The 13,854-nt window shown below is 31.6% G+C and overlaps 2 protein-coding genes across 5 annotated transcripts in view; one reads left to right on the forward strand and one right to left on the reverse strand.

Moving 5' to 3' along the window:
* The first annotated feature begins 4,645 nt into the window (after window positions 1–4,645).
* LOC129754902 (post-GPI attachment to proteins factor 3) lies at window positions 4,646–6,834 on the forward strand. Its single transcript, XM_055751164.1, has 4 exons — window positions 4,646–5,125; window positions 5,194–5,766; window positions 5,828–6,032; window positions 6,091–6,834. The coding sequence occupies exons 1-4, from the start codon at window positions 4,984–4,986 to the stop codon at window positions 6,167–6,169; spliced, it is 999 nt and encodes a 332-aa protein (XP_055607139.1). The 5' UTR covers window positions 4,646–4,983; the 3' UTR covers window positions 6,170–6,834.
* Window positions 6,835–10,173: 3,339 nt separating this feature from the next.
* LOC129751125 (uncharacterized) overlaps window positions 10,174–13,854 on the reverse strand; it is an 82,571-nt gene continuing 78,890 nt past the window's right edge. For all 4 annotated transcript variants that reach the window (XM_055746434.1, XM_055746430.1, XM_055746433.1 and 1 more), the window contains 3 exons: window positions 12,164–12,273; window positions 11,911–12,092; window positions 10,174–11,843 (listed from right to left, as the gene is read on the reverse strand). In XM_055746434.1, the coding sequence (XP_055602409.1) occupies window positions 11,458–11,843; window positions 11,911–12,092; window positions 12,164–12,273 (678 nt within the window). In that variant the 3' untranslated portion in view covers window positions 10,174–11,457. The remainder of the gene's footprint in view (window positions 11,844–11,910; window positions 12,093–12,163; window positions 12,274–13,854) is intronic.

Consider the following 13,854-nt stretch of genomic DNA (forward strand, 5'->3'; position numbering starts at 1 on the left):
CAAAAATGACAAAAATGACAAAAATGACAAAAATGACAAAAATGACAAAAATGACAAAAAATGACAAAAATGACAAAAATGACAAAAATGACAAAATGACAAAAATGACAAAAATGACAAAAATGACAAAAATGACAAAAATGACAAAAATGACAAAAATGACAAAAATGACAAAAATGACAAAAAATGACAAAAATGACAAAAATGACAAAAAATGACAAAAATGACAAAAATGACAAAAATGACAAAAATGACAAAAATGACAAAAATGACAAAAATGACAAAAATGACAAAAATGACAAAAATGACAAAAATGACAAAAATGACAAAAATGACAAAAATGACAAAAATGACAAAAATGACAAAAATGACAAAAATGACAAAAATGACAAAAAATGACAAAAATGACAAAAATGACAAAAATGACAAAAATGACAAAAATGACAAAAATGACAAAAATGACAAAAATGACCAAAAAATGACAAAAATGACAAAAATGACAAAAATGACAAAAATGACAAAATGACAAAAATGACAAAAATGACAAAAATGACAAAAATGACAAAAATGACAAAAATGACAAAAATGACAAAAATTACAAAAATGACAAAAATTACAAAAATGACAAAAATGACAAAATGACAAAAAATACAAAAATGACAAAAATGACAAAAATGACAAAATGACAAATGACAAAAATGACAAAAATGACAAAAATGACAAAAATGACAAAAATGACAAAAATGACAAAAATTACAAAAATTACAAAAATTACAAAAAATTACAAAAATTACAAAAATGACAAAAATGACAAAAATGACAAAAAATGACAAAAATGACAAAAATGACAAAAATGACAAAAATGACAAAAATGACAAAACAATGACAAAAATGACAAAAATGACAAAAATGACAAAAATGACAAAAATGACAAAAATGACAAAAATGACAAAAATGACAAAAATTGACCAAAATGACAAAAATGACAAAAAATGACAAAAATGACAAAAATGACAAAAATGACAAAAATGACAAAAATGACAAAAATGACAAAAATGACAAAAATGACAAAAATGACAAAAATGACAAAAATGACAAAAAATGACAAAAATGACAAAAATGACAAAAATGACAAAAACGACAAAAATGACAAAAATGACAAAAATGACAAAAATGACAAAAATGACAAAAATGACAAAAATGACAAAATGACAAAAATGACAAAAATGACAAAAATGACAAAAATGACAAAAATGACAAAAAATGACAAAAATGACAAAAATAACAAAAATGACAAAAATGACAAAAATGACAAAAATGACAAAAATGACAAAAATGACAAAAATGACAAAAATGACAAAAATGACAAAAATGACAAAAATGACAAAAATGACAAAAATGACAAAAATGACAAAAATGACAAAAATGACAAAAATGACAAAAATGACAAAAATGACAAAAATGACAAAAATGACAAAAATGACAAAAATGACAAAAATGACAAAAATGACAAAAATGACAAAAATGACAAAAAATGACAAAAATGACAAAAATGACAAAAATGACAAAAATTACAAAAATTACAAAAATGACAAAAATGACAAAAATGACAAAAATGACAAAAATGACAAAAATGACAAAAAATGACAAAAATGACAAAAATGACAAAAATGACAAAAATGACAAAAATGACAAAAATGACAAAAATGACAAAAAATGACAAAAAATGACAAAAATGACAAAAATGACAAAAATGACAAAAATGACAAAAATGACAAAAATGACAAAAATGACAAAAATGACAAAAATGACAAAAATGACAAAAATGACAAAAATGACAAAAATGACAAAAATGACAAAAATGACAAAAATGACAAAAATGACAAAAATGACAAAAATGACAAAAATGACAAAAATGACAAAAATGACAAAAATGACAAAAATGACAAAAATGACAAAAATGACAAAAATGACAAAAATGACAAAAATGACCAAAAAATGACAAAAATGACAAAAATGACAAAAATGACAAAAATGACAAAAATGACAAAAATGACAAAAAATGACAAAAATGACAAAAATGACAAAAAATGACAAAAATGACAAAAATGACAAAAATGACAAAAATGACAAAAATGACCAAAATGACAAAAATGACAAAAATGACAAAAATGACAAAAATGACAAAAATGACAAAAATGACAAAAATGACAAAAATGACAAAAATGACAAAAATGACAAAAATGACAAAAATGACAAAAATGACAAAAATGACAAAAATGACAAAAATGACAAAAACGACAAAAATGACAAAAAATGACAAAAATGACAAAAATGACAAAAATGACAAAAATGACAAAAATGACAAAAATGACAAAAATGACAAAAATGACAAAAATGACAAAAATGACAAAAATGACAAAAATAACAAAAATGACAAAAATGACAAAAATGACAAAAATGACAAAAATGACAAAAATGACAAAAATGACAAAAATGACAAAAATGACAAAAATGACAAAAATGACAAAAATGACAAAAATGACAAAAATGACAAAAATGACAAAAATGACAAAAATGACAAAAATGACAAAAATGACAAAAATGACAAAAATGACAAAAATGACAAAAATGACAAAAATGACAAAAATGACAAAAATGACAAAAATGACAAAAATGACAAAAATGACAAAAATGACAAAAATGACAAAAATTACAAAAATTACAAAAATGACAAAAATGACAAAAATGACAAAAATGACAAAAATGACAAAAATGACAAAAATGACAAAAATGACAAAAATGACAAAAATGACAAAAATGACAAAAATGACAAAAATGACAAAAATGACAAAAATGACAAAAATGACAAAAATGACAAAAAATGACAAAAATGACAAAAATGACAAAAATGACAAAAATGACAAAAATGACAAAAATGACAAAAATGACAAAAATGACAAAAATGACAAAAATGACAAAAATGACAAAAATGACAAAAATGACAAAAATGACAAAAATGACAAAAATGACAAAAATGACAAAAAATGACAAAAATGACAAAAATGACAAAAATGACAAAATGACAAAAATGACAAAAATGACAAAAATGACAAAAATGACAAAAATGACAAAAATGACAAAAATGACAAAAATGACAAAAATGACAAAAATGACAAAAATGACAAAAATGACAAAAATGACAAAAATGACAAAAATGACAAAAATGACAAAAAATGACAAAAATGACAAAAATGACAAAATAAAAAATGACAAAAATGACAAAAATGACAAAAATGACAAAAATGACAAAAATGACAAAAATGACAAAAATGACAAAAATGACAAAAATGACAAAAATGACAAAAATGACAAAAATGAAAAAAATGACAAAAATGACAAAAATGACAAAAATGACAAAAATGACAAAAATGACAAAAATGACAAAAATGACAAAAATGACAAAAATGACAAAAATGACAAAAATGACAAAAATGACAAAAATGACAAAAATGACAAAAATGACAAAACTGACAAAAAATTTAAAAATGCCAAAATTTTAAAAATAAAAAAAAAATGACTTTACTGACAAAAAAGGCAAAAAAAAATGACAAAACTTACAAATGACCAAAATGACAAAAATTCCAAAAATCACACAAAATGGCAATAGTGATAAAAATGACAAAAATTACAAAAGTGTCAAAAGTGATCATATTTACAAAAATATTCCCTATTTAAGCAAACTGTAATTTTTCTCCCTTGTCGATCGTTTTTCAAAAGCTTCCAATGAAAAATAAGACAAAATAATGGCGTATTTTTTTTTTGATTCCGGATTTGGCTCTGGAACCGTCAGAATAAAAAAACGAAATTCGGGTTTCGAGTTATTCCATACGCAGGTGTGCGTGAGAACGAGCACAATGTTTACATGCAGCTGACATTTTGTTCTCCCTTCTAGATTTCTTCATTCGGTTCTTCACATCCGGACTGCCGTTTTTCGTGTCCGGATTGCACTGGACTGCAGATAGCACGATTTTGCTTGGCTGAGAGGTTCAAAATCGCGGCAATAATCATTTGCCCGTTCATTATTTCAACTGTTTTGTTTTCAGCCAAAAACAGCTGTTTAATGTTTTGACAACAACGTTGAGAGTATTGGTGAACTTCTCGCAAAACTGACTTTTTTCTCAGGGCGACTCCGTCCCTTTTTCGAGCGAACCTAGGTTGCCTCTCGAGCAATAAATGAGCACGATGACAGCAGTTAGAGCGAACCTAGGTTGCCTCTAGTTTGCCTCCAGGTGAAAAAAAAAACGTTATAACGGAGCGCACTGTAATGAAATCATCGCTATAATGATGTCAACATCAGATGAAAACATCGCAAATCATCACTCTTCCCTTATCAGAAAACTGCATGTTACATATTACGAAGCTAAAAATAAACGAATTTTAAAATAATCTTTTCTTAGATCCTTTTTTAACTTGCTCCTAATTTGTATTTACATAACCAAAAGTATTAAAAATTTTCAACTATAAAAGTTGAGTCCTCAAACTTTTACGTCATTCGTGACTGACCCTTCGTTGATGATGAAAATGACTGCACCAGAATCAGAATGATCGCAGAATGATAACTGGGAAAACTTCTTTTTTCTTTATTGTTTTGCTAACTGTTTCTAGATTTTCATTCATAAAACTTCGTGTGTAGTACGTTCGGTCTAAAAATCCAGATATTCTGCAGACAAAGTCCTTCAATCGAAATCGATTAAAAATCCTTTGGATCGTTTGAATTTTTTGAAAGTAAAGATAAAATACTGAAAACTATTATATGAATAGCTGCAGACACACCTCGGAACTAGTATCGGCCCACCGGAAACGGTTTCCATGAAGTTATCGATTTTTAACTTTTACGTCTTTTCGGCTGCTGCTGCTGCTGCATAGTGTGCACTCATTTGAATGTCTTTTTAAACTTATTTGGTCCTATTAAAGCCTGAAATGGTGCGTTTACGTTGGCCAGCGCTGTTCCTGGTCGTTGCATTTTTGGGTCTGTTTCAGCGTGTTGGCTCATCCGGAGGAGATCAGAGTCAGTTCTTCCAAAATTGTCTCATGTCATGCGTTGGACGCAATTGCACCAAACGTAAGTCGAAGTTTTATCGATTTTTTAATGCAAAATGGTAATTTTCTCTTTTTTTTCAACACTTGAAGCTGGATTTCAGTTTCGCGAAGATCTGCGGGGAAGCCAGAGCACCATCAATAAGCTGATGATCTGGAACTGCTACGATGAGTGCAGCTACGAATGCATGTGGCGAACGACTGGCGCTTTTCTGAAGCGCAACTGGACGGTACCGCAGTTTTACGGCAAATGGCCTTTTATACGGATACTGGGACTTCAGGAGCCGGCTTCCGTTGCCTTTTCGATTGCCAATTTTGGGACCCACTATACAATGTTGAAGAAGTTCCGTCGAGAGGTTCGACCCGATAGTCCCATGTTCACGATGTGGCACGTGTTTTCGTACGTGAGCCTCAATGCTTGGATTTGGTCGACCGTTTTTCACGCGAGAGATTTTCCCATCACGGAGTTGTTCGACTATGCGTTTGCCTATTCAATGGTGCTGGCTTCGTTTTACTGCATGGTAATCCGGATGATACACCGGAAGTCGCGCTATTTGAAGGGCGCCGTCAGTTTGGCATGTTTGGTGTTTTTCATCAATCACTTTTCTTATCTGAGCATTGGAAGGTTCGATTATGCTTATAACATGAAAGCAAACATTATAACAGGTGAGTATTTTTAAACTAGTAAGAAGACTGTTATCACATACTTAATTAACTTTTTTCGAAGGAATGTCCGGGGCAGCCGGATGGATCTTCTGGTGTTTTCTACAACGTCGCAAACGACGCTACGTGTGGAAGTGCTTCCTGTTCATTGTGTTGGCAACATCCTCACTGTTGCTCGAAATCAACGATTTCCCACCGATTCTATGGACGTTTGATGCTCACTCTATCTGGCATCTGGTAACAGCTCCGTTAACAGTTCTTTTCTACAGGTAAAAGCTCTTTGATTTGTAGTCAAACTAGTTAAATTGTTCATTTAATATTTTCTAGTTTCATAATCGATGACTGTAGGAGCCTGCGACACGAACTTTACGGTTCCAAGCCAGATGATATACGGAAATTGCTGTAAGCTATTCGATTCCTGGCCACCAACTAAGAGCAGATGACGTCCCAAAAAATAAATTTAACAACTCCTATAACAAGAAACGCAAAACCTGTCGCGTCTTCTGGAATCTATAAGACTTGAAGTTTAGTGTAAAACGTTTTTAGATTTTCGTTATCGATGTACCTAGTTGATCGTTGAGAGTTTTTTTTTTGTTTCGTTTCTACTCCTAGCGATTTACGGATACCGGAAAATGACAATACAATCATCATACCAAACTCCGTGAATCGAAAATAGCTCAGCACTGTTTGCTTCGTGTAACGTGAACGAAATTAACAAAAGTCGGGTTATATTTATTCGGAAAACAGAAACTAGAACATTTTTGCGTGTTTAAATAGAAACTAACTAAATATAAACAAATGTTTGAAGAACCATTAATGGTTCACATATTGAACAAAACAATATTCTACAGTCAATTTTAGAGACAAAATCCATATACTTATTGTGCTAGTAGATTGTATTGTGAATTATAACAATTTTGAAATATTGGTGTTTCTGATAGATAGGCAGTTCCGGTTTATAATAGAATAGGTAGATTCATTTTTAAACGTTGTACCTATAATGTATTTACGATCGCAATGACTAGTCCTGTATTTTCTTGGAAAATAAACAAAATATTCTAAATAATTAAATTCTTTCATTTTTCTAGATCCGCTGTCAATATGACACTATCGGAGGTTTGGCGGCTTGTAAAACTATTCGGGTTCATCCAAATAACAAAAATAATTCGGAGACTCTCAGTGAATTCTTGTAATCTTTTATTTTGTATCATTACTTTTTTTGAGGATGTACCCTGAAAGCCCAGGAAAATAACTCCCTAATAAGACCTTGAGTGTCAAATTGACACTCAAGGTCTTATTAGGGAGTAATTTTCCTGGGCTTTCAGAGTGCTGAATCTGAATATTCAGATTCAGATTTAGATTTCAGATTAAAATTTCAGATTCAGGTATCTCAATCGATAAAATCTTAATTCGAATCTAAAATCTGAATCTGAAATCTGAATCTGAAATCTGAATCTGAAATCTGAATCTGAAATCTGAATCTGAAATCTGAATCTGAAATCTAAATCTGAATCTGAAATCTAAATCTGAATCTGAAATCTGAAATCTGAATCTGAAATCTGAATCTGAAATCTGAATCTGAAATCTGAATCTGAATCTGAAATCTGAATCTGAACTCTGAATCTGAACTCTGAATCTAAAAACTGAATCTGAAATCTGAATTTGAATCTGAAATCTGAATCTGAAATCTGAATCTGAAATCTGAATCTGAAATCTGAAATCTGAATCTGAAATCTTTTTTTTTTTTGTACGCTTTATTTAAAGAGGGATTAACCTAATGTTTTCACCCTCAAATTAAAAATAAATAATTATATCACATTGAATAGATCACACTGTTTAAAGAAACGAATGATTTGATTTTCCTTAATTTTGTTGTTTTCCAGTTTGTCTGCCAGGCTGCCTTCGGGTAGTAGATTTCGTCTTTGGTTGTCATATTTCCGGCATTCAAGTAAAATGTGTTTCACCGTAAGCTGGATACCACATGTTTCGCATATTGGTGTATTTTCTCCTTCCATTAGGTACTGAATCTGAATCTGAAATCTGAATCTATTTCAGATTCAGATTTTAGATTCAGATTTCAGATTTCGAATTCAGATTTCAGATTTCAGATTCAGATTCAGATTTCAGATTCAGATTTCAGATTCAGATTTCAGATTTCAGATTCAGATTTCAGATTTCAGATTTCAGATTTCAGATTTCAGATTCCAGATTTCAGATTCAGATTTCAGATTCAGATTTCAGATTCAGATTTCAGATTCAGATTTCAGATTCAGATTTCAGATTTCAGATTTCAGATTTCAGATTTCAGATTTCAGATTTCAGATTTCAGATTTCAGATTTCAGATTCCAGATTTCAGATTCAGATTTCAGATTCAGATTTCAGATTCAGATTTCAGATTCAGATTTCAGATTCAGATTTCAGATTCAGATTTCAGATTTCAGATTCAGATTTTAGATTCAGATTTCAGATTTCAGATTCAGATTTCAGATTCAGATTTCAGATTCAGATTTCAGATTCAGATTTCAGATTCAGATTTCAGATTCAGATTTCAGATTCAGATTTCAGATTCAGATTTCAGATTCAGATTTCAGATTCAGATTTCAGATTCAGATTTCAGATTAAGATTTCAGATTCAGATTTCAGATTCAGATTTCAGATTCAGATTCAGATTTCAGATTCAGATTCAGATTCAGATTTCAGATTCAGATTTCAGATTTCAGATTTCAGATTCAGATTTCAGATTTCAGATTTCAGATTCAGATTTCAGATTCAGATTTCAGATTCAGATTTCAGGTTTAGATTTCAGATTTAGATTTCAGATTCAGATTTCAGATTCAGATTTCAGATTCAGATTTCACATTCAGATTTCACATTCAGATTTCAGATTCAGATTTCAGATTCAGATTTCAGATTCAGATTTCAGATTCAGATTTCAGATTCAGATTTCAGATTCAGATTTCAGATTCAGATTTCAGATTCAGATTTCAGATTCAGATTTCAGATTCAGATTTCAGATTCAGATTTCAGATTCAGATTTCAGATTCAGATTTCAGATTCAGATTTCAGATTCAGATTTCAGATTCAGATTTCATATTCAGATTTCAGATTCAGATTTCAAATTCAGATTTCAAATTCAGATTTCAGATTCAGATTTCAGATTCAGATTTCAGATTCAGATTTCAGATTCAGATTTCAGATTTCAGATTCAGATTTCAGATTCAGATTTCAGATTCAGATTTCAGATTCAGATTTCAGATTCAGATTTCAGATTCAGATTTCAGATTCAGATTTCAGATTCAGATTTCAGATTCAGATTTCAGATTCAGATTTCAGATTCAGATTTCAGATTCAGATTTCAGATTCAGATTTCAGATTCAGATTTCAGATTCAGATTTCAGATTCAGATTTCAGATTCAGATTTCAGATTTCAGATTCAGGTTTCAGATTCAGATTTCAGATTCAGATTTCAGATTCAGATTTCAGATTCAGATTTCAGATTCAGATTTCAAATTCAGATTGCAAATTCAGATTTCAGATTCAGATTTCAGATTCAGATTTCAGATTCAGATTTCAGATTCAGATTTCAGATTCAGATTTCAGATTCAGATTTCAGATTCAGATTTCAGATTCAGATTTCAGATTCAGATTTCAGATTCAGATTTCAGATTCAGATTTCAGATTCAGATTTCAGATTCAGATTTCAGATTCAGATTTCAGATTCAGATTTCAGATTCAGATTTCAGATTCAGATTTCAGATTCAGATTTCAGATTCAGATTTCAGATTCAGATTTCAGATTCAGATTTCAGATTCAGATTTCAGATTCAGATTTCAGATTCAGATTTCAGATTCAGATTTCAGATTCAGATTTCAGATTCAGATTTCAGATTCAGATTTCAGATTCAGATTTCAGATTCAGATTTCAGATTCAGATTTCAGATTCAGATTTCAGATTCAGATTTCAGATTCAGATTTCAGATTCAGATTTCAGATTCAGATTTCAGATTCAGATTTCAGATTCAGATTTCAGATTCAGATTTCAGATTCAGATTTCAGATTCAGATTTCAGATTCAGATTTCAGATTCAGATTTCAGATTCAGATTTCTGATTCAGATTTCAGATTCAGATTTCAGATTCAGATTTCAGATTCAGATTTCAGATTCAGATTTCAGATTCAGATTTCAGATTCAGATTTCAGATTCAGATTTCAGATTCAGATTTCAGATTCAGATTTCAGATTCAGATTTCAGATTCAGATATTAGATTCGAATTAAGATTTTATCGATTCCGATAAAGAATTTAAAATTCACAGTCAGATCTGTAGTAAAAATTAAAAAAATTATTCTGGTTTCAAATTTGAATCCAATTTTTCACAAGGGATTTCGGATCACAGCAAATGAGAAGGGAAATCAAATATATAAATTTATTGCAAACTAGTGTTGTAATTGGGTAGGTGAACTCGCTCGCATATATGTTTTACGGTTTTCCCTAAAGTGTTATTTCAACATCGATGTAGAGCAGTAATTTTTACAATCCCAAAATTGGTTAAAAATGTTCGAAGAATTTTTGCTATATTTATTTTTTAGTATTTTTTCTTTTATCAAACATTTTTTCCGAGGCTAGCTTTATCTAAAACTATCATACGAATGCTTTTAATTGGTTTAAGTTTGCTGCATACTTTTTGTCTGCTAATTGGCCTAAAATTTCCTAAATAATTATTTTATTTATCACACGATAAACACAAGTAGCTACCTAAATGAGGAATTTATGCTCGTGGTGCATCTATGATATATTCATATGCTACGAAAGGAGCCAATTAAAACCTGTTTTCTGGTGTTATTAGACAAAATTCGTTTCCAAAAATTTGAACTAAACACTATATCGGGGATCACACGTTTTGCTCAGCAAAATATTTCAATTGCTACACAAGTTTTATCTACTAAACTGAATCGTGTTGCATCCTTTTTGGGGATGCCGAAATCTTACTAGTGTAAATAGACCGCAGTCAGATCTATCTGATGTCTGTCTCCATAAGTTTTTGTTCTGCTAGCTAGCTAAAATACGAAATGTGTTTCAAAGATTCTACACGTGGACTTTTTTTCCTATAGAAATAGAGGGAAAAGTTTAAGGCATATTATTTGTTGCTTTCAAATTTCTTTTTGAATACTTTTTAGGTTTGGATTGTTTTCGAGATGTGCCAAAAATGAACTTGAGGATTGCGTGTAAACTGTACTTTTAGACAAAAAAATGAGGTAGCTGAATTGTATTGTTAGGTTTTTGATTCAGATTTCGGTTTTCAATCAAACAAAATTACAACTAATTAACACTACCTCCAAAAATGCTTACTCTGTAAACTTAGTATCAAGATTAAACAAACAAAAAATTGTCATTGCTAAGTACTTATTGCTCTCTCTCTATCTTTACTCGATCAACTCCAACTTCAGGTCTTAAATTTGAATAATTCATTCTTGTTAAACAGACTGAAGGCACAGAGACAAATCGTCACTTTAAACTGACATGAATTGCCAGAATTTTGTGAATTTTCTAGAAAAAAGGTCAAAATAGTACGAAATTCAATTTTAAATACGATAAAACTAAGATGTCACTAAATGTATTCTCCAATTATGAACCTTGAAACGTAGACAATTGAAATCTCTGTGTCTTCAGTCACTTTCGAGTGGCCTACTATCCCTCTAATCTGTGAAAGTCGAGCTAAATGCCTCACTTTCCTTCTCTTCGTCCTCGTCATCCGGGATCGGATCCAGCGAGCCAACACACCAGGCGAATATTCCGGCTAGGAAAATGAAGAACCCACCCGCATAAAACGCAACGTCCCAACTTGAGGTCAAATCGAATAGGAAACCTGCCAACGGAGGCCCAATCAAGCTACCGATACCTTGCACCAGCAGACACAACCCATAGGCCACGGTAAAATCATCCAGACTAACCAATCGCACCAGAATGATCGGGGTAAAGGAAAACGAGCTGGCAAACGTGATCCCGAACAGGATACACATAAGCATCATCCACGGGTAGCTCGAAACGATAAACGGAATGAAAGCTATCGAAGCACCGCACACTGAAACAAAACAAAGTCACGTTATTGATGGAAAGATCATGTAAAAAACCAAAAATAAAATACTCACAAGCCAGACAGATGGCATAGGTCCGGCTCACATTGCACCAGGGACGATCACCGAGCCAACCCAATCCGACCATCCCGATAGTGTTCGTAATACCGATCACAGAAATCAGATTAGCTCCATCCTGTTCGGTAAAACCGTAGATGAGGATGTAATCCGGGATGCAGAAGTACGGTATGATGTACCTAAAAACAAAAAACAAAAACGAATAATTTAACATTTTTACACTTGGCCCCGTCTTTTTTTCAGTTCTTACCAGGTGAACAGCATCAGAGTCGAAAGGGACATCATGCCGAACTTGTACTGGAAGAACAGCGAGAAGTCGAACATGGTCTTGATGGCGTCGACGAAGCTGTCGTACCATGCCTGAAAAGTTTAAGGTCAATTTAAGATTAGTGAAACTGTTTTGAACACAAGAGGTACGTAACTAGGAGATAATCTATTGGGTCATCAGTTATAAAGGGGTTGAAATTAGCAACAAAACAACTGAACGTTTGCATTTTCTACAGATGCTTATTATTGAATTATTTTGAACATATTTAAAAGAGGTATGCAGGAAAATGAACAAATAATTTTTCGGAGAAACAATAACTTAGAACGTTAGAAACAATGAAGAAATCCTAAGGAATAAAAGTGGCTCCATACAGGAAAACTGAAAGTTCATATTGTGAAAAAGAACTTTTATTTTTCATTGCATTATTTTAAAGTTTAAACTACGAAGCATGTCAAATTGAAGTCAATTTGGACCACGAGGGATGGTAACGCGACAAGCATGATAAATTCTCTTTATTTTTATTATTTAACCAGTTTTTTCCTTCAGAACGAAATATTCAAAACCCCTCGAAAACTTCAGAGTTGCAGCAAAGTCTCTTCCTGTGATCTAATTCTGGCTAAATTTTTGGCATACAAGTTTACCGTGAACCTAGACTAGGATCAATTTGAGCTTGCGCCGCATTTGTTGTTTGTACTTTGGTTTGATGGTGAGCTACATTAGATGATTGAAAATGCAGCTGTACATATATTCAAGGTGGTTCCGTTTAAACAGTTTCAATGTGGAAGTTTTACTGATCAATGCATTTTATTATTGTTTTAAATACGCTGCTTGCATCCAATCTTATTTGAATAAGTTTTTTTAGTATCTTGAAAAAAAAAATCAAGTAACGTTCACATGAGTAAATCTTAACTTTAGGTTAAAAATTTTTTTTTAATCAACATGATTTTTCTTTTTACTGTGGAAATAATTCATTTAACTTTTTTTTGTACCTAATTATAAATTCCAAAAAAAATTATCAGCTGAACAACTTTATCCAAGACCGGAACTTCATATCTTTTAAGGCAAAAAAGTTATAAGCTAAGGAATTGTTCTAATCAAGAGTGGCTCCAGAGAGTGAAAACCAGTTGAATTTAAATGGTTGCAGAATGGGTGATGTGCAATCCCATATTACTGCTATAAACTCAGCCTTTGCACAAGGCACGAGGCACCGACTTAGTTGGCCGAAAGCTTGGACACGAATGCCTGACGAAGACGCTGACTCTACATACTCACATCACATCCTGGCAATGTTATTCAAACCGATACATAGACAAATCGTGTGACCAACATCTTTTGAATATGTGCTCGTGAATCTCGTTTTTAAGCTTTTTTCCTCAGATTTAAGCTTTTTTTGCCTTGAGAGCATAGGAGACGAAAGCTTAAATCTGAGGAAAAACGCTTAAATCTGTCAAAAAAAGGGGATATCTGAGAGATGTGCTCCACACGGTTTGAAAAACATTGCCGGTATGTGGTAATCGTATGCTTGGCGCTCAACACAGTACGGAACCTTATTATATGGGATGAGTGGCTGGTCATACAATCGCCCATCACGCAGGTGAAATTACCAAAATATTGATATTACACGCAATGATATCTATTCCAGCTCACATAAAAGTTTGATAATGTCATAATAA

Source organism: Uranotaenia lowii, chromosome 3 (assembly GCF_029784155.1).
Source record: "Uranotaenia lowii strain MFRU-FL chromosome 3, ASM2978415v1, whole genome shotgun sequence".
Taxonomy (NCBI): Eukaryota; Metazoa; Arthropoda; class Insecta; order Diptera; family Culicidae; genus Uranotaenia; species Uranotaenia lowii.